At 49.4% G+C, this 25,030-nt stretch overlaps 11 protein-coding genes across 11 annotated transcripts; 6 read left to right on the plus strand and 5 right to left on the minus strand.

Moving 5' to 3' along the window:
• Window positions 1-180: 180 nt before the first annotated feature.
• GGS25DRAFT_494124 (uncharacterized protein) lies at window positions 181-2,335 on the minus strand. The gene is made up of 3 exons (XM_049261325.1): window positions 1,768-2,335; window positions 602-1,610; window positions 181-513 (listed from the first exon to the last, which is right to left on the minus strand). The coding sequence occupies exons 1-2, from the start codon at window positions 1,799-1,801 to the stop codon at window positions 883-885; spliced, it is 762 nt and encodes a 253-aa protein (XP_049115426.1). The 5' UTR covers window positions 1,802-2,335; the 3' UTR covers window positions 181-513; window positions 602-882.
• Window positions 2,336-4,811: 2,476 nt separating this feature from the next.
• Window positions 4,812-8,350, plus strand: GGS25DRAFT_514642 (potassium/sodium eff; the record flags this gene model as incomplete). Its single annotated transcript, XM_049263011.1, has 5 exons — window positions 4,812-5,015; window positions 5,073-5,272; window positions 5,334-5,909; window positions 5,972-6,956; window positions 7,028-8,350. 5 exons carry the CDS (start codon window positions 4,812-4,814, stop codon window positions 8,348-8,350), a joined length of 3,288 nt encoding a protein of 1,095 aa, XP_049115427.1.
• Window positions 8,351-9,303: 953 nt separating this feature from the next.
• GGS25DRAFT_522545 (glycosyltransferase family 2 protein) lies at window positions 9,304-10,144 on the plus strand (the record flags this gene model as incomplete). Its single annotated transcript, XM_049264255.1, has 2 exons — window positions 9,304-9,422; window positions 9,526-10,144. The coding sequence occupies 2 exons, from the start codon at window positions 9,304-9,306 to the stop codon at window positions 10,142-10,144; spliced, it is 738 nt and encodes a 245-aa protein (XP_049115428.1).
• Window positions 10,145-10,924: 780 nt separating this feature from the next.
• GGS25DRAFT_522546 (uncharacterized protein) lies at window positions 10,925-12,143 on the minus strand (the record flags this gene model as incomplete). The annotated part of the gene is made up of 4 exons (XM_049264256.1): window positions 10,925-11,068; window positions 11,503-11,616; window positions 11,696-11,807; window positions 11,869-12,143. The coding sequence occupies 4 exons, from the start codon at window positions 12,141-12,143 to the stop codon at window positions 10,925-10,927; spliced, it is 645 nt and encodes a 214-aa protein (XP_049115429.1).
• A 160-nt stretch (window positions 12,144-12,303) lies between these two features.
• GGS25DRAFT_316527 (uncharacterized protein) lies at window positions 12,304-14,294 on the plus strand. Its single transcript, XM_049257775.1, has 3 exons — window positions 12,304-13,406; window positions 14,019-14,081; window positions 14,137-14,294. The coding sequence occupies exons 1-3, from the start codon at window positions 12,475-12,477 to the stop codon at window positions 14,195-14,197; spliced, it is 1,056 nt and encodes a 351-aa protein (XP_049115430.1). The 5' UTR covers window positions 12,304-12,474; the 3' UTR covers window positions 14,198-14,294.
• GGS25DRAFT_316512 (glycoside hydrolase) lies at window positions 13,872-15,707 on the plus strand. The gene is made up of 4 exons (XM_049257774.1): window positions 13,872-14,077; window positions 14,137-14,610; window positions 14,692-14,930; window positions 15,066-15,707. The coding sequence occupies exons 2-4, from the start codon at window positions 14,391-14,393 to the stop codon at window positions 15,561-15,563; spliced, it is 957 nt and encodes a 318-aa protein (XP_049115431.1). The 5' UTR covers window positions 13,872-14,077; window positions 14,137-14,390; the 3' UTR covers window positions 15,564-15,707.
• A 308-nt stretch (window positions 15,708-16,015) lies between these two features.
• On the minus strand, window positions 16,016-16,369 carry GGS25DRAFT_522548 (uncharacterized protein; the record flags this gene model as incomplete). Its single annotated transcript, XM_049264257.1, has 1 exon — window positions 16,016-16,369. One exon carries the CDS (start codon window positions 16,367-16,369, stop codon window positions 16,016-16,018), a length of 354 nt encoding a protein of 117 aa, XP_049115432.1.
• Window positions 16,370-17,549: 1,180 nt separating this feature from the next.
• Window positions 17,550-17,915, plus strand: GGS25DRAFT_522549 (uncharacterized protein; the record flags this gene model as incomplete). Its single annotated transcript, XM_049264258.1, has 2 exons — window positions 17,550-17,742; window positions 17,806-17,915. 2 exons carry the CDS (start codon window positions 17,550-17,552, stop codon window positions 17,913-17,915), a joined length of 303 nt encoding a protein of 100 aa, XP_049115433.1.
• A 1,590-nt stretch (window positions 17,916-19,505) lies between these two features.
• Window positions 19,506-22,044, plus strand: GGS25DRAFT_522550 (uncharacterized protein; the record flags this gene model as incomplete). Its single annotated transcript, XM_049264259.1, has 9 exons — window positions 19,506-19,700; window positions 19,764-19,787; window positions 19,851-19,898; window positions 19,953-20,005; window positions 20,072-20,565; window positions 20,616-20,693; window positions 20,748-20,865; window positions 20,936-21,425; window positions 21,493-22,044. The coding sequence occupies 9 exons, from the start codon at window positions 19,506-19,508 to the stop codon at window positions 22,042-22,044; spliced, it is 2,052 nt and encodes a 683-aa protein (XP_049115434.1).
• Window positions 22,045-22,409: 365 nt separating this feature from the next.
• Window positions 22,410-23,227, minus strand: GGS25DRAFT_532286 (S-adenosyl-L-methionine-dependent methyltransferase; the record flags this gene model as incomplete). The annotated part of the gene is made up of 2 exons (XM_049265571.1): window positions 22,714-23,227; window positions 22,410-22,624 (listed from the first exon to the last, which is right to left on the minus strand). Exons 1-2 carry the CDS (start codon window positions 23,192-23,194, stop codon window positions 22,410-22,412), a joined length of 696 nt encoding a protein of 231 aa, XP_049115435.1. The 5' UTR covers window positions 23,195-23,227.
• A 757-nt stretch (window positions 23,228-23,984) lies between these two features.
• GGS25DRAFT_522552 (uncharacterized protein) lies at window positions 23,985-24,967 on the minus strand (the record flags this gene model as incomplete). The annotated part of the gene is made up of 2 exons (XM_049264260.1): window positions 23,985-24,666; window positions 24,735-24,967. 2 exons carry the CDS (start codon window positions 24,965-24,967, stop codon window positions 23,985-23,987), a joined length of 915 nt encoding a protein of 304 aa, XP_049115436.1.
• Window positions 24,968-25,030: the final 63 nt, after the last annotated feature.

The following is a 25,030-nucleotide window of genomic DNA, read 5'->3' on the forward strand; positions in this document are numbered from 1 at the left end:
CTTGGGTAGGCTATGTATTGTTAGTCCACCTAAGAAAGTTCGTTCTTACTAAGAGAACGTGGCTCCTTCAGGCCTCTGTAGCCTTTCAGCTGCTCAAGTGGCCAGTTCGCTCCCGTTTTCTACAAGAACGGGCTCCTGTCTAAATGAATGGGTAGTCAGCTGGAAACTAATGAGCGATAGCTTCTGAGAATGTTTAGCCTATACCCCTGACTCGCAAGTAGAAGCCCGGTATTATAGCAACCGCAGCTTGACATATAGCATCGTTATGCTAGCCAAGGAGTCGGCCAGTAGTTTTGTTCATCCGGCGCGATGAGATCGAATCTTATTATAGATTTATCGGCGTGGGGGGCGTGCAATCCTCGGGCCTTCCGCTGTTGACGGCATTACGGGCTACTATCAATTAAACCCATAGGCGTATCGGTGGCGAGACAGAAATCGGCTGTAAGGCGGAAACATAGGTATGCTTTGATTTCTGGCGCCGATATACTGAAAGGACACTCAAGATATAAAATTGTCTGTCGTTTTATATCAGGTGTAGTATGGTGACTAAGTATCTAATGGGTGTTATACTAACTTATTGAGAATACTAATATTGCCATAGTAGACACACGAACCAAGATAACTACGACCACGGGGATTCACTAACTAATTTAATTTCTCATAAAAATAATGGTTCTGATCGAGGATTTGTTTTTATCGTCCAAGAACGAATATGTACAAAAAGCATAGGCACAAGTATGAGCCTTTTGAGCTTCATAAAACAATACCCCCACAGCGCCCCAGATTATCCCAAGTTTGGAGACCTGTGGTCATCATCCAAGTTGACGTATGAGAAGGAAAATGAACGAACCGGTTTTGTCCATATTTTTAATTACGAGCAGCTCAATCGGCTGCCCCCTGGCTTCGCGTCTTCCTTGCCGCTCTACCTACAGCCGGGGCTGCCGTTTTATTCTTCTTTGGGCGTCCAGCTTTCTTAGGTAGGCCGTTGGTAGTAGCTCCGTTAGTCTTTTGCTTCTTCTCCGCCGGCGCATCTTCCAAAGCCTCCTCAGGGGCATCGCTACCGTTTGATGCCTCAGCTTCGCTCGGCTTGCGTTTCTCGCCGGTGTTGACTTCCGGTTTGCCAGATTCGGTAGTAACGGGAGCGGGATCAGCCTTCGGCGCATCACTTCCTGCATTTTCTACTAGCGGAATATCGGACACCTTTGCGGGTTGTGATAGGGCTGCGGCCGGCATATCTTGGTCATGGACTTCTTCAATTGAAACGGGCTTAGGCGGCTCCTTGGCTTCGCCATTGACAAGCGAGGACGCATCAGCCGTGGTGGTCTCCGTCCTAGTGGAGTCCACCGGTGCAGAGGCGGAATCGGCTGGCTCCTCGGGTTGTGAGGCCAATTTATCAGCGCCTTCCGACTTCTCGGTTAACTCCTCCTTTGAGCTAGTGGTGGCGTCCTTTTCAGACGCGGACTCGGAATTAGGCGCTGCGGCGCCATTGGTATCGGAAGTATTGGTGGCAATGGATGCTACCGTGGATTCTTTGCCTACGTTCACGGGCTCTTTGACAGTAGTTGGAGGATTGGATTGCGACTCGGGCACAGTTATTTCATCACTCGCTCCTAATTGGAAATTGTTAGCGCACTGTGCTACTCCATTTCGCGATTTGGTCGCACCGGCGCGGAAAGCGCGCCAGTTTTCGGGGTAACTCAATTGGGGCTGGAAATGGATCGCAAGTGCTTTTACGATTCATGTAAGATGAATTATAGGGAGTAGTACCTTTCTCGATGCCATTGGTGTTGCTGTCGGCCATGTTGATGACGTCAGAAATGCTAGCTTGAGAGTTGCGCACAGTATGAATATTGTGTATTGATATGGGGGGGTGTGGTAATGTAGAATGGAGAGTAGATTGTGTAAGCCTATGATGGTGATTTGCTGTCGAGTGTTGAGATGAAGAAGAGATGAGAGATGCAGTTAGAAGCTGACATGAAAAGGAAAAAGGAAAGAGTAGAAATTGAGAGAAATCGAGGTGAGGTCGGTCGAGCTTTCTTGATCCATCTCATAGCTAGTCACACGAGCGAATCAAAAGTCGCGACGGACCGGGAAAACTATTTGAAACGAAGCTTCTTTCCATATTTGCTTCCAGATCCTTACGCAACCGGGGGATAAGCGTGGTAAGGAACTAACCAGGTAGCATGGGGAAACAAGGTACAGGGGGGAGTTTAAGGAACACCTGCATCCGACTAACATAATGAGGGGAAAGGACGATTGCGAAGCCGTAACTAGACTTAAGACTTGAGACTTAGCCGTTTTGTAGAATTTATTCAAGACATTTAAACTCTAAGTATAACACCTACACATATTTCATCTGTGGTATGTAATGAACATCGATGTTAATGGTACATATTTCAAGTTCGAATGTTGTATCTTATGGGTCAAAGTTAGACTTAACTATGTATTTTTGGTTATGATCCTCTAATCTCTAGCCGATCTGATGATCCTGTTCAATTGTGGAGTATTTGATTTGTTTAGACTCCCAGCCAGTGATCTTTCAATATTGGATATTATGCTTTGTTTCTAATACTTACAGCCCTATTTGTGCACTGATGGAAAGCTAAAGGAGAAAAGAGTGAGGACTTTAATTAGTATTCGCGTATGCGGTAGTAGGCATTCAATGCATATTATGCTCAGTTTTATCGGCGTTGGGCGCATTCACAGCACGATGCAACGGTTCTTACCAGATGCCATACTACTTACCATAGTATGTAGTAATTCCGGATGCATGCCAAGATGCCGTCGGATTCGCCGCATCGCTAGAGAGGATTAAATGCCCCCGCTGCGAGTAACCGGGAGAGCTGTGTAACTGCTCCTCCGGCAACGATGCTGGGTGGCATCCCGTTCAAGAATTGGTACGATGTATTGGACAATTACCTGGTCTTCTGGGAGCTGGGTTAAAAGACCGTAGCTTAAGAACCAAATCGCCTATACTGCTTGCCGCCCGTGAAATACTCCCCCAAAGCCGACATCTTCAGAGCTAAATTATAAACAATCATAGGAATCAATGAAGGCGGCGTGTTGTCCGGTGCTGAATGCAACAGCCGCTACACCGACATGAGTACCTATCACATCGCTCTGCGCTGCCGTTCTCATACAAAAAGTCGCGCCTGGATCCATCAGTCCGAACAAAGTAAGCCTTCCCACTCTTGTGCAATATGTCCTTGAGTATAAAAAAATAAAAGACAAACGGAAGTGGGAGGCTAGCGCTATTCGCGATTAATATGTAAAAGACACAATTCAAGCCTTGGCCAGAAAGTCCTTGGCTGACGACACAATCATAGAATATCGCCCCTGTGCCGCGGGCAAGCGCACTAAGAGAAGCCATTCCAACACAAGTTATTCCGCACAATTTTCAGCTTGTCGACACAGCTTCGAAAATAGTTAGCCGCTGAGTATAGCATCTGACATGATATTATTTTGTTAGTAAGTACTAATTCATGATAACGGATATAATCCCTAACTGATTTTGAATACATACTTCCAATTGATACAATTATATAATTAGAGGAAGCTATGATAGAAACTTGACTTGACAATGATGCTCCTTTCCTAATAACTAGTTAATTCAAGATCGATATGACTTCCACGGGTGTTGCCACTAGTGAGCGGACGGGGAGAAACGGAGGTTTCCGATCCACCTCGTTGGAATTGAATATGGTAAAAATGATGAACATCGTTAACCTAGTAGCTTTTCAGTGTAGCTCTGCAAGTGCTCTTCAGCGGCTCTTTAAGTGGCTACAGCAAGTAAAGAATTCTGGGTCATGCGGTGCCGTCTACCCGAGATTCTACCGCCAAGATGTGCCAATCCTGCCAAGGGCTAAGGCGGGGAATTGGCCTGTCACGTGGACTGGTACCGGTGTGATTCGCACGTGCTTAACCTTTTTAATATATTAATATACAAAGGTGTGCTCCACTTCCACGCCCAAAAAGTCAAAGAGTTCAAACTAAAATCAACTTAAGCAACTTAAGCTCGAACTTTTTCCAACACCAACAAACACCAAGCCTGATGTACTCATGCGCCTCACAAACATCCAGAGCTTTCTGCTGCATAATTACAATGTCTTTCCAGTAGCCAAGTTCTTGGTACTAAGAAGCCAAGGCTTGGATTTCCTTAGGCCAAGCCCCGTGATAAGGTCTGTGAAAGAGCTTTATAGGTAGATATCGCGAGAACCCCGCCAGTTTCCATTGTTCTTGGAGCCTCATCCAAGTTCAATATGGTAACCCCCAGCAAGTCTGACGTTTGACTTTCTTGGGAAAAGTTCTCCAGTGAATCTTATAGTCTGTGTTAGCCAATGGGATGCTCTCTCTCGCTACAGGCCTAGAACTAAACATCGCCCTAACCGACTTATCACCTTTCCCAAGCATATAGACACAGCAACATGGTCGTAATAGATGCTCTTGGTTCACTTGGCACATATGATGGATTTGATAGAATGTGGGAGAAGTGGGAGAATAGTGGGAGATTATGTATCTCTCGCTGCGTGGTGCCCCACGACTGAAGGTATGATTTGCCCTCGTTCGAGATTATAAAAAGACCCATGCCCCCGGGCAAGTCCGGATGAGTAGGTAGGTAAAGTTAAGAAGTTCAGCATCGAATCATTTTCTTACAATTTTTCTTCATGGTAGATCTTGAGAGCCGTCTCAAGAATTACTAAAGCTAGAAGCATAAAACTTTTGTATATACATTGGTTTCTGTTAAGCATATCCGCCTATGAAGACCCTATCTCTCATCCGAGGATACTCGCGGACGCTCCAACTTCGATTCAATGGCTGGCCAATTTGAGCGCCACCCGTTCTTGTTGACTACTCAAGATGTCGCCAACGCGTTGGAGACAGACCTCGAAAGAGGCCTGTCCTCGGCGCAAGTTACCGAGTTCCAGGAGAAGTACCCCCCTAATGAACTAGATGTCGGTGGCGCTATCCCCTGGTACAAAATATTCCTCAAGCAATTGTTCAATGCCATGATATTGGTAAGTTCCCCTATGACGGAAGAGAGCTACGCTTGCAAAGCTAACCCGAGTTATTAGGTCTTGTTCTTTGCCATGGCTTTGAGCTTTGCTGTGAACGATTGGGTTGAAGGGGCCGTTCTGCTTGCTGTCATTATCCTCAACGTGTCAATTGGGTTCTACCAAGAGTACGGTGCCGAGAAGAAGATGGATGCTCTCCGAGCTCTATCCGCTCCTAGTGCCATGGTGCTGCGTGATGGTCGAACCCAGGTTATCCCGAAGTAAGACTTTAGTGTCTGATTTAATCCTTTATTTCGTTAAACCCAGCTAACAGTTTTATAGTGCTGAAGTTGTGCCAGGCGATGTTGTCATTCTGAAAATGGGTGACACAGTCCCTGCCGACGTTCGCCTTTTTGAGGCCATGAATTTGGCCGCAGATGAGCAGTCGCTCACCGGAGAGTCTATTCCAGTTGAAAAGATTGTCGAGAATTTGGAAAATGAAGAACTTGGTATTGGCGACCGAATCAACATTGCCTACGGCACCACCACGGTCCAGAAAGGCCGTGGCCGAGGCATTGTCATTTCTACTGGAATGGAGACCGAGGTCGGCAAAATTGCCGCCTCGACTGCAAAGAAAGATCGCAAGGCTGGTCGGTCTATGAATTATAAGAAATATGGAAAACGACAGCCTATCATTGGTTTGACGAGGCGTATCTATGATTTCGTTGGCAAGTTCCTGGGGTTGACCGAAGGAACACCGCTTCAAATCAAATTGTCTAAATTAGCTTACATGCTCTTTGGCTGTGCCCTGTTGCTTGCTGTTATCGTCTTCGCTGTCAACGAATTCCATGTCCCTAGGGAAGTTGTCATTTATGCCATTAGCACGGGCATTGCCATTATTCCCGAATCTCTGGTCGCGTAAGTTACCTCCCCGCACATATAATTACGTATCTATAGACTAATACTAATGTTCTATCTAGAGTACTTACCATTACTATGGTTGTTGCTGTGACGGTCATGCGGAAAGCCAATGTCGTTGTTCGAGACTTATCCGCACTAGAAGCTCTTGGCGGTGTCACTAACATTTGTTCGGATAAGACTGGCACCCTAACCCAGGGGGCCATGATAGTTCGAAAAGTGTGGATTCCATCCAAGACAGTCTATACAGTAAAGAACTCCAAACACCCCAGCAACCCAACTCAAGGAAATGTTGTTGTCTCAGAGACTGGCAACGAGCAGGAGCCCGAACAACGGGATTTCGATCAGGAGCGTAGCGCTGCAGTCCTCAAGTTTGACGTACCAGATGAAAAGCTGAACCCTCCTAGGCCGAAGAAGGAGGATGAGAAAGAAGCTACCATGAACCCAGAACTAGAGGCCTTCCTCCTATCTGCGGCGCTTTGCAATCTTGCTACTGTTAGACATGAAATCGATCCTAAAGAAGGCCGGCCTGAATGGCAAGTCACTGGCGAGCCCACAGAGATTGCTTTGCAGGTATTTGCTCACCGGTTTCAAAAGGGGAAGAAGGCCAAAGAAGCAGAAGGCTGGGAGCAAGTGGCTGAATTCCCCTTTGACAGCGGTATCAAGCGCATGTCTGTCATCTACAACGGCCTGAACTTGGAGCATAGCATGGTATTCACTAAAGGTGCCGTTGAGCGAGTTCTTGACCTTTGCTCTACTGTCGGTGTTGGGGATGCCCAGGAGCCCATGTCTGATGAGTACAAGGAGCGAATCCTGGAACAGATGAATGGCTTCGCTAGTCAGGGCCAGCGTGTTCTGGCAGTTGCCTCGAGACCTTGGGATGGAAAGTATACCAAAAACACTTCAACTGATAACCCCGAAACTGATGATGCTCTCCGTGCCCGTGTCGAAACCGGTCTTACCCTTCTCGGCCTAGCAGGAATCTACGACCCGCCGCGTAAGGAGACCACACCAGCTATTGCTGAATGTTCTTCTGCTGGTATCAAGGTGAGCAGTACCCCCCCTTTTCAGAATTACTCGATTTGAGAAAATATGTGCTAACGGGAGGATATCAATAGGTACACATGTTGACTGGTGACCACCCTGCAACCGCTGAGGCCATTGCTAAGGAAGTGGGCATTATCCCCAGGAACCTTAGCATCCTTGGTAAAGACATTGCCAATGCAATCGTAATGAAGGCAAACGACTTTGATAAGCTTACGGAAGATGAGATCGATGCTTTGCCAGAGCTGCCGCTCGTTCTTGCTCGCTGCGCCCCGGATACTAAGACTCGCATGATTGAGGCACTTCGTCGCCGGTACGCCTACATGGCTATGACCGGCGATGGCGTTAACGATGCTCCATCTTTGTCCCGAGCTGACGTCGGTATCGCTATGGGGTCTGGATCAGACGTGGCTAAATCCGCGGCCAAGATCGTGTTGACGGACGACAAGTTTAATTCCATCGTCGCCGCTATCCGCGAGGGCCGCCGCATGTTTGACAACATTCAAAAGTTCATCCTGCATCTTCTCACCTCCAATGTCGGCGAAGTCATCCTCCTGATCTGTGGTCTCGCCTTCCAAGATCGATCAGGGTTTTCGGTATTCCCCATCTCTCCCCTGGAAATCCTCTGGATCAACATGTTGACGTCGTCATTCCCGGCCTTCGGTCTCGGCCGTGAGCAGGCCTCGCGCGAGGTCATGCGCAAGCCGCCGCACGACCGCAAGCGCGGCGTCTTCACGAACCAGATCCTGATCGACATGCTTGTGTACGGGCTGCTGATGGGGACACTGTCGCTCATGACCTTCGTGATCATCATCTACGGGGCCAACGACGGGCAGCTGGGCGTCGACTGCAACCGCGAGTTCTCAGAGGCGTGCATCCCCGTGTTCCGCGCGCGCGCGACCGTGTTCGCCGAGCTGACCTGGCTCATCCTCATCAGCGCCTGGGAGTTCAAGGACATCCGCCGCTCCATGTTCCGCCTCAACCCCGACAGCACCTCCAAGTTCCCGCTGTTCCAGGACGTCTACGAGAACAAGTTCCTCTTCTGGGCCGTCGTCCTCGGAGCCGTCAGCGTCTTCCCCGTCGTCTACATCCCCGTCGTCAACACCAGCGTCTTCAAGCACATCGGCATCGGCTGGGAGTGGAGCCTGGCTGTCGCCGCGACGCTCATCTTTGTCGCCGGCATGGAGCTCTGGAAGCTGACGAAGCGCCGCTTCAGGCTGCTCGAGGATGCGGCGGTCGTCCGTGGTGCGTTCTCGCAGGGTAGTGAGGAGGGTGGTCGTAAGTTCCACCACACGTTTAGTTTTAGCAGCTTGAAGAGCTGGAGGAGCACGGGGAGAAGTCATACTGTTGATACCCGGGCTAGCACGAGGGAGAAGAAGGATACTAGCCCTGTATAATGTGGTTTTGCTACCTACTTAGTAGGTGGATAAATATACCTGCTAGGTAGGTACGTTGGGTGGTTTAATTCGAGGGCAAAACGAGTGGATGAATGTGCCTACCTAGTAGGTGTTACTGGAAGATGTGGGATATTATTGACGAGTAATGGTTTATGACTATAACCTGATGCACTGACATACGACTGTCTCTGTTGCAATGATGTTATGTTATCAGCCATTAAAAGATAGAATGAAAATATGAACCTTGAAAGTATTGCACTCTTTGCTATGAATTTGTGCTTGCGATTACATTGTGTTGAGATAAATGCATTAGTACCTACCTACCTACCACCTACCTTGAGGTACCTGGGCACTCGGGTGTAGATTGAAGTTGAACTTGAAGTCAAGCAGAAAGCTCGAAGCATTACGTCTCGCTTCATTGTTCAGGTTTGAGGTTTGATTTCGATTATTCTTTTTGTTGTTTACTTGATGGTTTACAATAATTTGACTTATTTTGATTCCTTTATCGGTCATGTGTGAATGAATATTGAAAGGAGTACAACTGGTAGACGAACTCATGTTCGAAAAAGGGGTAAAAAAGGGGCTAGTGCTAGACATCTGCTTAGTCACAAAACTAAGTAACCATTCGTACTAGGTACCTGTACACTTGAAAACGCCCCACGTATAGACCCACTTTAAGTTTAATGATGCACGGTTCAAGGTTGTCAACTTGTCACGTCGCATGGGTACCACTGTTGTACTTTGTACATCGTGTTCAATTCATTTATTGCATTTAACTCGTAATTCGTAATTCTTCTTTTTCTTGTTCAAGTTACGCGACAACTTTACTTCGCCAGCTTCAGTCCGCTCCTTTCAACTGCAAATAAATCAATTTCGACTCTAATTAGCGTCAATCACGATCCCTTCGCTTTCTGAAACAATCCCTTCAAATCACTATCGAAGAATCAGTCAAGATGGCTCCAACAAAAGCAGTCGCAACTAAGGACAAGTACTCTGTTATTCTACCCACATTCAACGAGCGTCGAAACTTGCCCATTATTACCTGGCTGCTCAACCGTACCTTTACTGAGAAGTATGTCATTCCGGAATATCCATGCCTCTAATGATGCTTCTTTCATCTTATATCTCGCCAGGGATGTGTCACTCTAGGAACTAACCATAGTATCTTTTTATAGTAAGCTCGACTGGGAACTCATCATCGTTGACGATGGCTCACCCGACGGAACGCAAGTGGTAGCCCAGCAACTCGTCAAAGCCTACTCGCCGCACGTGATCCTCAAGACGCGCTCTGGAAAGCTGGGCCTGGGAACCGCCTACGTACACGGCCTGCAATTCGTCACGGGCAATTTCGTCATCATCATGGACGCCGACTTCAGCCACCACCCCAAGTTCATCCCGCAGATGATCGAACGCCAACGCGCCGGCAACTTCGACATTGTGACGGGCACGCGGTATGCCGGCAATGGCGGCGTCTACGGTTGGGACTTGAAGCGCAAGTTCGTCAGCCGCGGCGCCAACCTCTTCGCCGACACTGTCCTGCGCCCCGGCGTTAGCGACCTGACCGGTAGCTTCCGCCTCTATAAGAAGTCTGTGCTGCAGAAGGTCATCGAGAGCACCGAGAGCAAGGGATACACCTTTCAGATGGAGATGATGGTGCGTGCCAAGGGCATGGGCTGCACCGTTGCCGAGGTCCCGATTACTTTTGTTGATCGCCTGTACGGTGAGTCAAAGCTGGGCGGTGATGAGATTGTTGAGTACGCAAAGGGTGTGCTCAGCCTGTGGCTGAAGGTATAGTGCGGCTGCTATGGATGTATGTGTTAAAAATACGGCTGCAGTGTTCAGTTAGTTTGGCGTTGGGGTGGTTTAGCCTGTGTACCATCAACGCTCATAATCAATACAGGCATAGGATCATAATGAATCCTCTCGTACATGCAATTCCACAAACTATTGCTCACTCCAAGAAGGCAGGTATGTTTTCTGTTTAGGTATATTAAATGCAGATTCCTCTATGATCGAATACATCTCATCATGTAGGTACCCTCCTAGACAGATAATAGCACTTGAGGGTTGGATTAACTCTGCCAGACTAAACGCTATGATATATAGGTACCTACCTAGGTAGACATCTTTATATTGATAGTTGCATACCTTCTACCTACATTACCTAGTAAACTACAGCTTGTTTTTGCCTACCCTCTTTGTGTGTTGGGCCGGACCCCGGCGCCATGAAGGGGTCACTCCAGTCTATTATGTCTTGATCTGGATATTCCCAATACTCCGTGGAGCTCATATCTAAGTTATCCAGGAATATCCGTTGACTTTCTTCCGAAACCCCCAGAGTTCTAGTCATAGAATTCTCGAAGGGGCCACAGAGCATTGATATAGGTAAAGCCCTGTACGAAAATCCGCTGCAGACACGCCAAAGCCGGAAAAGGCGATCATGGCGTGGAGGATCTTCAGCCTCTGGCAGGCCCTTTATAAAAAAGAAAACAGGATCATGTCAGTCAACGAACGTCTTTAGCTAATAACGGATTGGATATATTGGGATGGGGGTTTGTGGCAAGGGAAGTTAACTCACCATGCATGGTCCGCATCCAGCGTGCCTTGCACCAGGCTGAATTCTAGCGTCTGCGAGACCCATTCGCTGGGCCCCTTGGTGGTGTAGCCGCCCGAGAGGCGGAAGCTTGCGGCAGTAGCACGGGACAACCAAGTCCGGCACTCCCAGGGCTTTGTTAATTAAGGTCGGTGATGTCGTCGAACTGCCAAACCTCCGCAATGGTCTTCCGCAGCACTTCGTCTATATTTACCTAGTCCCTCGAGGGCATATGCTCGAGCATCGCATTTTCGTATTGCTTTGATAATTTCTGGTCCACGGTTTTCGTCGTGGGCAAGCTAGGAAGATGTTCCGCGATGCTTCTCACTGCCCCGCCGAGATTAGTATCGTTCCTTGTGTTGGCTTGATTCGTTCCCCGCTCTTTTCGGTGAAGGTGTTCGAGGGTCTCTTTAAAGACTATATACATGGTTGTAAACTACATCAATTTAAATTATGGTCAGTCGCCCGTGAGACATGTCCTTAAACTCAGCTAGAATCAGGAAGGTGGAGAAAGGGAGAAAGGGGGAGAGGGGGAGATGGTAAGAATCAGGACACTCACTCTCTTAAGATGACGCAGTGTCCAATGGGCCTCTTGTTTGAAATGGATATGGAGACCGGTGTGTATTGTGCTCAAAGGCTTGTGGATTCGGAATCGATCTCGAAGAGTTCCACACTACAGCAGTAAGAGTTAGACGAATTCGTGCAAGTAATAGGGGGGAGGGTATAGAGTACCTATAGAGTCGGATACTTACCGCAAGCGCGATGAGCTGTTTGGTACCACATTCAAGGAAGCCGTAAACAGGCGTTCTCAACTCTCCGGGAAACCACTTATATACGTGGACTATGGGAAGACTGGGATTATCTCTCGGGAATAGTTCAGGGTTTTCCGATGGAAATCTTGTAATCCTTCTCTGTCACATTTTACAATCCCACGGACGAGTCTGTGGCACATGTCCATGCTCGATATGACGGATTCATTCCATTCACGGGAAGGTGGCGGGGGTCAACCACATTCGTCTGCTTCTCCTCGTCCTCGACCCTCGCGTCTAGAACTAGCTGCCACGCAAGGGACTGAAAAAGTTCATTTACTTTATCTCTGTTTATGGAATCAGGGCAATCGATCAAAGCAGAGCTACAAATTTTATATCCAAGCTCATAAATGGTCTCTCGCGTAGTAGTGGCAAGAGAAAGTCCGGTCATGGTGTGGTGTTCCTATCGTAAAGATACATAGTATCAATGATATTGGGTAACTACATGTACTTCGTACTGGAAACTCGGACCAATAGGAGAGAAGAGAGAGAAACTCATTGGGCAAGTGGACCGTGCATGACACTAGGTTTTCTTATGTAATGATTCATGCAGTTAAGCCTGATTACTCGCCCCGCTACCCCGCTACCCCGCTAAGTTCATCTATAGCATTCCCTAAATCAATTTAACAACTTTTTCACTTTTTTGACTCTCTCGACTTATCAACCCTTTTGCTTCTTGCACATTCATCTAACCTCTAGCGATCGCTTGACATGACTTGAAAATGCGTGGACGCGGGGGCGCCCGAGGAAGCAGAACACCTTCTGCACCATGGTCTCGTCTCAAGCCAGTAGATTTGGACCCGTTGGAGGCAATGGGATTACCTTCCAAGGGAGACATCAGGTTGCTCGACTTCAAAGCCCAAGAACGATACTATACCAAAATCGTCGAGCGTTATATGACCTTCTGCTCTGATGCTGGCGAAAGAAATGAGCTCCTTCGTCGCTTCGCCTCGCTCGACCTCACGACTACTACTAGCGACGATACTCTTCCTACGAAATCTGCTACCAATACCTCTCCGACAGACTTGAACCGTCCTTCCATGGCACCAGCTACTATTCCGAGCAATACCAAAGGCTTGACCGATGTCCTATCAGCACTTAGGAAGCTCCGAGAAGGCATTGTAGCATCCAAGCGTGCCGACGACTTCGCTGTCCAAGTTTACCTGTTTTGCATTCGTCTTTCCGTCCTAGTCAAACACGCCGAATCTTACCATCCCGCCATCCTCCATCTCCTACGCCGAATACAACCTCTCCATAACATGACGTCAGTTGAAATGAGCGAAGTGGTTGGCTATCTTGTTCTTGACACTGCGTGCCGGCGGAATGACCTAGCTGAATCGTTCGCGGTGCGGTACAAGTATCAACTTAGGGACGCCAAGATCGATGCGGTGCTTGATGCGCTGGCCCATGATAACTACATAGAATTCAACCGCTTGAAAAGAAGGGTCGATGGCCACAGGGCAAAGTTGCTCGAATTCGCCGAGGAGGGTATGCGCAAACATCTGCTCAAGTGCTTCGGAAGGGCGTACCTGAACGTTGATTTGAATTTCTTGGAGATAAGTGCAGACTCAAAATGGACAAGTCTCACGGAAGAGCACGGTGTTGGCTGGGAACTGGATGGTGGTAAGGTAATCATCAGGAGGATCAAGGCTCGGTAGGTGAGCCCACTTTGCTCTTGGCTTGTTATTGATACCCTTAGGGCAATATAATTTTGGTTCTCTAAGCTCGGTTCCCGATTCTCCTTTCTCTAGTTCTCTACGCTTTATTCTTTCTTACCTACGATTTATTCTCTTTTGCCCGTACGTGTATAAATCCGAGGGTCATAACGATTCTTGGCACCGATATTTTGTAAATAATTGCCTGGTGTCAGGCACCGTTTCTACATAACTCACATTGTCATACTCCGTCTTGCCAAGTTTCGGCTTTAATAAGCGAAAAGTAGGCGATGTCCAGGTAAGTAGCCTGTAAATGACTGTGCCTCACTCCGTCTTCAGCCCGCTAGGTAATTTCATTCATTTTACTGCGGGTGCCTCTGACATTTAAACCAGACCAACTGGATATCATAGCTAAATAAATAGCTGGGGCTTTTCAAAAGGGGGCTAAAAATATAATTGCATCCTTCTCGACGTCGCTCATTTATTCAAGTCATTCGTTGATAATTATTGGTATCAGTATAGCGCGCTTTTGATTTGATTTGATTTGATTTATCCCTTTCTTCTTAAGCGTCAGCAGCATAGCATGGCCAGATACACTTACAGCTCACTAGGTCGCCTTTTGCTAGTCGCCCACGGCACGCTTGCAGCCCTGACCGTCGATGTCGAGGACGTAGGTTAGTGTTGTCCACAAAAGCCTCGACTTCCCCTGCGCTCACATTGATGTCTTAGACTCGGTAAAGGCGGCGGCTGCCCTCGTGGTAGAGGATCTGTTGACTTTCTACGGCGGTAACAAGACGGATGGCATACCGGGCATCTTCTCGACTCCCCCTCCGTCCGGTGATTATAACCAGTGGACGGGTGCCGTTCTTTGGGATAACTTGTTGAAATATCGAAACCGCACAGGGGATACTCAGTACGATGATATCATCACCGCGGGCTTCGAGAACCAATTGGGGTTGGATGAGTTCCTTCCGGCAGACTATATGAACACGATGGGGAACGACGACCAGGCCATCTGGGCACTTTCTGGCCTTGAGGCTGAGATGACGGGGTTTCAACCAGTGCCGGGGAAAGCGCAGTGGCTGGATATTGCTCAGAATGTCTTCAGCCAGCAGACGGGTCGACGTATTGAAAATGGCGGTTGCGAGGGTGCCTTGAGATGGCTCCTCTTCGAGGGCACAGAAGGGTACAACTACGTTAACTGTTCGTGGTTCCCTAATGGCAATCTGCTGTCGCGATATATATCTAACATAGGTTACCTATGAAACTAACCAAACAATGCAGCTGCCTCCAGCATCGGCTACTTCGAAGTCGGCGCGCAACTGGCGTACTTGACTGGCAACACAACTTACATCGACTTGGCTGACGACACATTCGAACTGCTCGAGGTGCTCGATTTCGTCACTGTCGACTACGCTGTTTACGATGGCGCGCACATGGATTCGTGCACGGATGTCAATAAGCTCCAGTTGTCGTACACTGCTGCGATGCTTCTCGAGGGTTCCGCATACCTGTACAACCTCGTAAGTCACCCATCCCTTTACCCCGAGGACCACCCCTTCTTCTCTCCCTCTTCCCTTCAAGCATGTGAAGCACAGTGATCTAAATCCATCCACCACGCCTCAGCGTTCCATCCGTTACCTAACCAAGAGAATTAGACCAGCGACGATGACTGGAAGGAGCGCATCGACGGGCTCCTGGACCGGATCCTGATGACGTTCTTCGAGAACGGAGTCGCGCTCGAGACGTCGTGCGAGAAGGGCAATAGGTGCAACACGGACATGCTCTTCTACAAGGGCATCATGCTCCGCCGCCTCGCATCCGCCATGGAGATGGCGCCCTACACCGCCGCCCGCATCCTGCCCGTCCTCAAGTCCAGCGCCAAGGCCGCCGCCGCCCACTGCACCGGCGGCGACAACGGCCGCATGTGCGGCTTCCGCTGGACCTCGGGCCACTTCGACGGCGAGACCGGCGCTGCGCAGCAGGCGGACGTGCTGAGCGCGCTGCTTGCCGTTATCGATGTGCACAGTGCCGGTGGCAGCGGAAATGGAAGTGGCAAAGGCTTCGATATGCCACAGGGTACGGGCGCGAGAGCCGGTATGAGTGTTTCGGCGTTCGTTGGCGCGTTGCTGGCGGGTGGCTTCTTGCTCTTGTAGAGAGTACCGTATCTGCGCTTCTTTACGTTCGTGCTATAAATACTTACCTAATTCACCTACACATTAGACGTTAGATAAAATAAAATAAAGCATCGGAGAGGGATCTAGGGGTTAGGCACACGGTTGCCGTGGCTGGCTTCGATGATTAATCCGAATCTATTACCAGTCTACCTAGATATACTTTTTTTCATGCTCCTATTTTCTATGAGATGCCCATTTCTAGGTACTATGTTTCCACACCGGTCTGCTTATATACCTGCGTACCTATATATCTCTTTATATACCTAGGTGCCTCCCTAGGTTAGGTAAGTACTTACTAAATCACAACCTACTTTACTTTACATTTACAAACACGCCTACGAATCCCAACCTTGCCCTGGAATCCATCACAACCAAACCAAAACCAACCCAACCCAACCTATCCCTTCCTCGAGCCTACCCCCTACCCTACCCTACCCTACCCGCTGCCCCTCGCACCCCCTCTGCCGCCACGCCATCTCCTCCTCCAGATACCTCATCTGCCGCCCCAGCCGCGTGTGCGCGCGGTACCGGCATATGCTGCTGTTGCGGCAGTAGTAGATTGATTTCTGCTCCACGGTTAGCAGGCTACTAATACTCCTACTACTCCTACTACTGCTGTTGTTGCTAGTGATGGTGGTGGGGTTAGCGGTGATGGTGGTGATAGTAGTAGTGGAGGAGGAAGAGGAGGAGCTGCATATGCGTCCTTCTTCGCTGTCGGCGCAGAGTATAAGGGCTGGCGGGGTGCGGCAGCCGCAGGCGAGGGCGATGATCAGGTTGTGGCACATTTTGTGTGTTTGTTTGTTTGTTTTGTGCGTGGTGGTTTGGGGTTAGATATACGATATGTGAGTAAGCTAAGCTAGGTAACTAACTACCAAGTTGATCTGATCTAGGCACGTTGATATGGATTCCTGAGATTTGTTCCAGTCGGGGTATGTATGGGTGCGTCGACGGTCTATTATGCGCCGGGTCGTAAAAGGGGGGGCTTCAACAATGACATTGCTGTGGACAAGGGCGTGGGTCTAAGGGGGCAATTTGGACAAAGGAACTCAAAGGCTGATGTGGTTGTCATAGGTAAGTTCATGATAGACGCCGCTCTGCGGTTAATCTGTCAATCTCCATGCCCAACCGTCGGATATCTAAGGAGACCTGTGTGCCGATTTCCGGGGTTGAATGCTTGGTCTTGTTGTTTTATTGGCCGTGGTTAGTAACAGGATGAGGAATAATCCAATGTTATTTGTTAGTTACTCGATAGCAGCAATCGAATTGGGTTGAAGCATTACTACTTGGATATCCATTTTTAGAGGCGAGTGTATGTAGGTTCAACCGTGCGCCCCTAAGCTTGTGATTTGTCGGCTCATTTGTAGTAGGCACAGGCAGTAGTATCTCGGCATACAACGTGATGAACAACAAAGACAGTCTGGTTCGATGAGTTTAAGCATCAGCATCATGGGCCGTACTACCCGGACAGTAGCAACATAATTATAAGATTCAGGTGTGATTCTCGATGCATATGTACATTCCGGTAGCCATGCTCGGGTAGGTAAGTTTGAACAATGAAGCTTGAAGCCAATATTGGCAGTTTTGGCTCAACTTAACTTTGTTTCCAAGTTCGTGACGTCGGACCCGAAAGGGTACAAAGCAACGAAGTTCTTCAAAGCTTCTGTGCTGAGGTCACGCACCAGCACAAGTGGCCTGTCTTAGTTTCCTTTGTTAAGACGACTCTTGAAAACAAACCCTTCGAATATTCTCGCGGACGTGGATCTTTTGAAAAAGAAAAATAAAGAACAAAAAAGGAGATAGATAAACGTCTCGCCTGCGTCTAGAAGGATATTCTATCCCCATCTTTATATACCTACTTACTTAGCATACACGAAGCACCGCGCACGCATTTCCATAATTTAAGGAAAAAAAGAGAAAAAGAAAAGACGGGAACCAAAAGGGGACCTACCGTAGCGGATATCCAAGATGTGCAAGCAACACGATCTCTTCTACATGTGCGGGTGCCGGATCATCAACGAGGAGACCGGAGAATGGATGTATGAGATCGAGCGGTGCGACAGGGGCAGGAAGCGGCAGAAGGACTGCGCAAAGCCCGAAATGGCACTGCCGATCTTTGCCAAAGACACCTATTGCGACGACCCGCAGTGTCCAGCATATGGTTGACTCCTTTAGTTGACCCCCCCTCGCCCTCGATGATTTGTTAACAAGCCCTGGACTCTAGGGCCTGGAGTCCTGCTCGAGTTTATCCACTCTGGACCTACGGAGCACGCTTTCATCGATGGAATCGAATCAATTGGATTGCTCGGAACTTCCGTCCATTCTGTATCATAGAAGCGAAGCATTCGGCATGATATCTTTTGAATGCTTTCTTTTTGACAAATAATGATTGGAGTTTTGTCTGAGGCACAGCAAGTCGGTCATGAAGAAAATATTCAAATGGAGCCGAGTCGATGGTTTAGTTTCTTATTTATTGATAAAACTGAGCGAACTCTTGGCCAATCCTCTACCTCCCTTGCGGCATCAGGCACCGGTACTCTGGGCATTGCTTTTTACCCTAACCAACTACCGACCTAGGGGCTGTCCTCATGCTTCCAAGCAAAACCTAGTGCCTATCTAGGCAGCTAGAATACATGCCAATACTTTAATCCTTGAGGCTTGAACAAGGACAGTCCCGATATCAATGGGTTGTGTAAATAAATACCTAGAGGGCCATGTATCGAGCTATGCAGCCAAGCTTTGGAAGCTGTTGAGAACTTGAGAACCTTCAAGGTCATGGTTCTCCTTGTCTATGTACCTATTTTATTCAGTGCTTCGTATAAGATACGACAGTGAACGAGGTTATGGGATAACAATATGACGATTATTATTTTTTCCATTTCTTTTCAAATATAGTTACAGGTAGCAAGGTAGTTATCCTATGTCCAATGGGCACCTAACAATGAACAATAGTGTGATGCAACAGCCAGTCCAAGATGGGTGATACGTTAAGCTATATTCTCACAGCGTGGCAATTGGCCAACGAACGATATAATTGACAACCGCTGGCGCCAGCGAAAATTTGCATTATGCATGTAGGGAGCAATCCATGATGTACTGTAGGTTGGAAACATGTACGTATCGTGATTTGTGACCCTACCTTACCTAGTTACATACCTAGGTTCTACATAGGTCCTACATAGGTCCCTAATATATCTAAATAAATAGCATTGGCGACGACGGGCTAGACCACAAAGTGCATGGCTGTGCCGAGCTGAACCATCAGCCCTATCTTTTCTCGAACTAGCCAAACTCGCTGCCTACACTACCTGTCTACTTACCTACCTAGTACCTAGGAAGCCAAGCAATGTCTATGCAAGTATTAAAATAGGTTGGCCAGACATATGTACGTATTCGAGTATGTACCTAGCCCAGGTAGGTATGTATCTACTGTCACTATAAACATGGATACTGATAGGCCAAGGCCAGAGGGTAGCGAAGCATACGAGGAATCGTTTCGTGAGGCTCCCGACTCTCAATCGAGGTTAAGACCGACAACGCAGCAGCATGGTCCCCACATCGGGTAACTGGGGGTGGCTGAAATATGGACACTCGATGTCGATGCTGATGGGCGGGATGCAGCTTGATGGGACACACTACACTGCGCCCCATACATAGTAGAGGCTGGGCACCAGCGCAGGATGGTCATTCGAGTTCACTCGGCTTGGTTTATATAATTCGCGGTGAGCCTCTTTTCTTGGCTTGCTTGCTCTTTTTCAACTCCCCATCGTCGTCGGTTTACACACCTACCTGTGTATTTATTTCCTTCCTTTTTGCTGCTGCGTCGCTTGCTTTGGCTAGGTAGAGAGAGTAAGTAGGATTCGGAGGACGTTGAGAGAGAAAGAGACAGAAAGAGAGTGAGAGTGAGATAGACTGGAGGAAAAGATGATGCACAACGACCTCGACTATGCCGGCCGCCGGGTTCAGCTGGTCGGCTCGCGGATCGTCGAGCCTGAGCAATCCGGAGGCCGGCTCCGTGTTTTCCCCATGCAGCACCAGCACCACCATCACCACGGCCACGAAGACGCGGAAGATCCCAGCCTAGAGAAAGGCCCGGCTCACACTCCCAAGTTCGCCAAGGTGAGTTTTGCATCTTGCAATAAAACATCGTCCTAGTTTGAATTAGAGACTAACAGATACCAGACACACAGTGCTTCCAATTTTGAGGTTCGCCCCCGAGACACTTTGATGATATTGTGCTCTTTGCGGTAACTAACGGTTTGGGTCTAGCTGTTCTACGACCTGTGGTTCGTCGCCAATCTAAACGTCTTCACCAGCGTATGCTTTTTTTCCCTCGCGGCTTCAACTTGAACGCGAGCTAATCCATCCCAGATACACCACATCTCCGACTGGCATCGGCTATATTCTTTCATCGGGTATATGATGTAAGTTGCTGCTTTCTTTAGCTGTGAGCTCTCTAGAGGGCAATCGATCCCTAACCGGATATCTAGTCTCCTGTGGACGACGTGGCTGTTGACGTCCATCTACGACATCCGATTCGCAGCAGACAGCGTGTGGGAGCGCTGCTTCAAGGCCGTGCATCTGGGCGTGATGATCGGGTTCGCCGAGATCGGGACCAACTTCGACCCGAACGACCAGATCGCGTCGGTGTTCCGGACCATGTCGCTGTTCCTCGCCGTGTCGCGGCTCATGCTCGCCTTCCAGTACGGCATGGTCCTGTTCCAGATCCGAAAGTACGCCCATGGGAAACGCCCGCTGTTTATCACGGCTTTTATGCACCTCTGCACGGCCGCGGTGTACTTCGGCATCTCGTTCAGATACGACACGGGCAAGAGCAGCCGCGTCTTTCTGATCTGGTATCTTGGCGGCCTCGTCGAGTGCATTGTGCACCTCTCGGTTTCGCAGGTCTCCTATGTCTTGACGTTCCTGGGGACACATCTGGGCGAGCGGTTGAACCTCCTGACGCTGGTCATTCTTGGAGAAGGTATGTTCACCGAACGTTGACGCACGGGGTGGCCTCTGACAATATGACAGGTTGTATTATCTTGGCTAAGAGCGTTACTCTCTTGGTGAAAGACACTTTCCTCAAGGATGAGACCAATACTATGTGGAGTATGTATTTTCCATCGATGCTCCTGCATACTAGGGAGTAGCTAACATACGCAGGCTCTACTCTCATCGGTCTCGTGACGGCTGGGACTGCGTTGATATATATTATCTTCCAGCTCTATTTCGACTGGATGCACGGAGAATCCTCAATGTCTAAACAGCACCAAATTTGGTGGTGAGTACCAGCTCCATACCTATCTAGTAGGCACCTGGGACTTAGCCTGCTAACCTCTAACACCTCGTAGGGCGGTATTGCATCTGCCCTTCCACATCGCGCTCGTCCTCCTCTTAGAAGGCGCCAGCCAGTTCATCATCTGGGCCCGCATCCTCGAATCCACCAGCGCCGCCATCGCGAAAGTCGTCGCCGTGCAGGAGAAGCTCTCATCCCAGATCGACATCACCTCGGAGGAGCTGTCCGACAAGCTCAAAGAAGTTGTCCAGGCCTTCCTGGAGAAGTACCAACCCGCCGAAGTCATCGAGACCTGGAAGTCCATAAAGGATCTCCTGGCGGACATTTCCGAAATCCCCGACTCGTTCTGGAAGAACCCGTCCGCGGATCCGGATACGCTGCACCACTATGAAAACGACCTGGCCGAGATCATGAACACGATGGTCAATGCGGTGTATACGGCTTTTGGGATCGAGGCGCCGGGGGAGGAAAATGGCGATGTGAATAAGTCGGAGTATTGGCAGTCGGAGGCGGTTATAGCCATTGCTAAGAGATTCATCCTCGTGGTAGGTTTTACCCCTTTTCATGCCTGCAATATATGGGGGAGAGGGCCTTCGCTGACACAATCGATAGTACATCTACGCCTTCGCATGCGCCGGCGTAGTCCTGCTCTTCTTGACAGTGATCCACATCATCTCGAAGCGACGGGGCTGGACGCCCTTCAACATCTGGCGCACAGCGATCTGCATCGCCCTGTCGATCTGCCTGGCGCTGCTCACAGCCGTCGCCTCCAACACGGAGGCGGTGCTGAGCAAAGAGCGGCAGACCATGTTCGTCGGCAGCGTCATGATGCTGCCGACCATCACCATCGTCTACTTCCTCGTCCTCGTGCTCACGCACCTGCCGCACCCGTCCAGCTTCTGCATGGGCAGCTTCAAGCGAGGCGCGTACAGCGAGGTCGAGGCCAATAAGGACCATTCGCTGAGGCTCATGTCGAACAAGAACCGCCATATTGCGGATTTCGAGAACAGGCGCACGGGCTACGAGACGGGCTACGGGGGTGCGGGGTCCCCGCCTCCGCTGCCGCCGAGGTACGAGAGGCACGAGTCTATGCATGAGTCGAGGGGAAGGGAGAGCTCGAGGCATGACCATCATTCGCGGGATCGGACGCCGAGGCACCACTAGAGAGCTGAATGTGAGTAAGAGCGCCGACTTAAGTACCTAGGTACAGTTCCGTGGTGACGTTCTATTCACACGTAAGCTGTCTGTCTTGATTTTATTGATTTGAATATGTTAGCGAATAGCAAGGAGTTAAAAAATAGAAAAAATACTTCCCATTTTGAATCGTCTTCCCCGGAGCATGGTGTTCTGAGTGAATGAAGAAGGCACAGATTCGGAAACCTACTGCCTATCCAAGTATGTCCTATAATTAGAAGTACCTACTTTACCAGTAAACCCATTCTCGTGGCAGTGGCTTATTCGCCGGGCCTAAGATAGGGGCGTGTGTGCGCAGTTGATGCTGACACCGCAAGATTGCCTATGTACAACTCCTACAATTTTCCCGCACCAATATATACCGCAATAAGGAGGCCTCCCGAGTAAGGGGCTGTCGTCATCTTGAATCCGTTGGCGGGATTCTCTAGATAAGCCGTCAAGTCCTTATACCCTGACGCGGCCGCAATGTTGTTATCGACAACAACCGTTGCCCCGATCCTCAGGTGAGGGTGAACAAGAATCAAGGTAGGCAGAGCCAAAGGGCTCCAGACTATGCTGGGTTAATTGTTTATCCAGTCCAAGGTTCTTACCTAGTGCACAAGTCGCTTCTCCTATAGCAACAGAATAGGTAAAACTCACTATCAAGCAGCAAGAAATCGACCTCCTCCGGCAAGCCCTCCTCAAGCGTCTCCCTTAAGTCTCCCTCCCTTAATTCAATCCACTCCTCCACCTCGCTCCCCGCATTCTTCCAGTTCCTCCGCGCCTGCACCGCCTTAGTCGGCTCGTTCTCCGTCGCAATCACCTTGCCACCACCGGAGCTCTTCTCCAGCCCCGCGTTTTGCCCCACGGCCAGGGCAAGGTAGATCGTGCTCAGCCCGAAAGACGTCCCAGCCTCGATGACGAAGCGCGCGCCCGTAGAGCGGAGAAGCAGGTACACTAGCGCGCACTTGTCCGGGTCGAGAGCCACGAATTTGTCCAAGGCCCCGTCGGTGGGGCCACCGCCGCCTAAGAAGGGGTCCTCGGAAAGGGCCTGCGTGTGCAGATGGTGCAGGACTTGGCGCACTTGGGGGCTGGCCTCTATTGAGGCCAGGGTCGTGTTGATGATGGGAAATTGGGACATGGTGGATGATGGATGATGTATAGTATAGTCCAGATGGTGCGAGAATGATGTGTCGTGAAGGAGAAAGGGGGCGGGGGCTTGCTGTATCTTTATACTCCCCTCCTGCCGTATTACCCTACCCCCCCCCCCCCCCCCCCCCCCCACACACACACACACTGTCCTTACCCCCTCACAAGGAGAAGAATATAAGTGAGTCATATCATCCATCCCTCCTATTTCGGCCCTCCGTCAAGCGACGATGACTTTATAACTGCCTATATCAAGCATCGAAATCAACGGCAGGTATTATTCTGCCAGAGCATTTAATTCGGGTATACTCGGTTATGCTAGGTAGGTACCTAGGCAGATGGAAATCCCGAACTCGATCTCCTGCAGCGAATCGGCCGCGCATCATAGGGCCACGCGATCTCGTTGCCGCGGAGATGCAAACTTGCACGATAACTGAGTCATGGATGATGATGCGGTGCTAGCCGACGGTCTCCGACGTTATCAGATGGGAACTAATAGGATTATCAAGTAGGTAGACATGTCTAGGGGATGTTTGAGGTAGGTTTCAAGGGAACGAAATTCAAGTATTGGCCTTGCGCTTTTCCCTAGTTGGGAGCCCCTATTTGAGGTGAAAAATGATATACATGTTGGGCGATCAACAAAGCCATGTTATAGTAAACCACCTACATTATTATTACATTCCTCCTAACTTAAATCCTATTCTAGCTATTAAATGTATCGAATCCGCTCAAAATTCGTTGATCCTCGTGAATTTATTGCTAATGTACCTAGGTACTACATATCATTTTCTGCGAAACATCTGTCCATACGCGTACGGTCTTGCAACTTGCCGTGGCTGCCAATGCCGAGAGTTACGAACACTCCGCCTACAATTCTGCGGTGGGTTGATGAACCTGTTGTTGCACGTTCCAGAAGCGTAGCCAAAGTTCCTCACAGAAATGAAATGTCCTCCCTCGCGGTAAGGATTCCACTTACGAACAATACACTCTTCGAACTCGGGATCAAGTCCCGTTGCCTCTTCACCGCCAGTCGGCGTCCAGTCCATACAGTCAACATCTCGGGCTTCGAGCTCACAGTAGCTTTCGTCTTCGTAGCCCGAGTCGCCATCCTCGTTCTCAATCTTCCATCCCTCTCCACCACCACCACCCACCGTTCGCGTCTTGAAGAGTTTGTAATCTGACGATTCCTTCTGCTGAAGCTCCTGGGCTAGCTCTGTCCTGATGACCCACTCAAAGAGTTCAAGGGTCCTATCGTCATTGTCCGTGAGATTTCTGTTCTGGCGTCTCTGGAACTTGGCCATAAGCACCGTTGGGAACCCCTTTTCATCTACGGTTACGTTGATATGTCTATGCAAGAGACATACGTCCTCGCTCGTGCCCATCTTCACCGCGAGACGGAGATCAGTACCCGAGACAAGGTACTCTGTTGGCTTTCCATCCGTGTCCCATTTGTTCGGTATCTTGCTGCCCGACTTGTCATGTATGTACTTACTTTTCTACGGACGGGGCAGACAATCCACACAACCGTACACCCAGCTCGGATAGCGGCCGTCTTAGCTATGTCCGCGTTAGTATCGATCGCGCGGTACAAATTCGCTTCGTGCTCGAACTCGGGGACCGTGACTTCGTGTCGCTGTTTATCTGTTAGCCGAGCCGTCCAGATCACCATGGGGTTGTCAAGTGTGCCTTGCCCATCCCTATGACAGGCCTTGAGGTCCTCTCGTCGCATTCTAATGTTTGGTGGCCCCCCTGATGGCAGCGGCATTCCGGGGTTCCATTGTCTTGAGTTAATCTTTCCGTCTCGAAGTGACACCTTGAAATATTTTTA

The sequence above is a fragment of the Hypoxylon fragiforme genome, assembly GCF_022984875.1.
Source record: "Hypoxylon fragiforme strain CBS 206.31 chromosome Unknown GGS25scaffold_6, whole genome shotgun sequence".
NCBI lineage: Eukaryota > Fungi > Ascomycota > Sordariomycetes > Xylariales > Hypoxylaceae > Hypoxylon > Hypoxylon fragiforme.

Bases quoted from the DNA above. Each gene is read 5' to 3' on its own strand.
- GGS25DRAFT_494124 (XM_049261325.1), bottom strand. From the start codon at position 1,801: ATGGCCGACAGCAACACCAATGGCATCGAGAAAG. The intron at 1,611-1,767 runs GTACTACTCCCT...ATTTCCAATTAG, and splicing joins CACCAATGGCATCGAGAAAG to GAGCGAGTGATGAAATAACT.
- GGS25DRAFT_316527 (XM_049257775.1), top strand. From the start codon at position 12,475: ATGCGTGGACGCGGGGGCGCCCGAGGAAGCAGAACACCTTCTGCACCA. The intron at 13,407-14,018 runs GTAGGTGAGCCC...ACAGCTCACTAG, and splicing joins ATCAGGAGGATCAAGGCTCG to GTCGCCTTTTGCTAGTCGCC. The intron at 14,082-14,136 runs GTTAGTGTTGTC...TTGATGTCTTAG, and splicing joins CGTCGATGTCGAGGACGTAG to ACTCGGTAAAGGCGGCGGCT.
- GGS25DRAFT_316512 (XM_049257774.1), top strand. From the start codon at position 14,391: ATGAACACGATGGGGAACGACGACCAGGCCATCTGGGCACTTTCTGGC. The intron at 14,611-14,691 runs GTTCGTGGTTCC...CAAACAATGCAG, and splicing joins AGGGTACAACTACGTTAACT to CTGCCTCCAGCATCGGCTAC. The intron at 14,931-15,065 runs GTAAGTCACCCA...CAAGAGAATTAG, and splicing joins CCGCATACCTGTACAACCTC to ACCAGCGACGATGACTGGAA.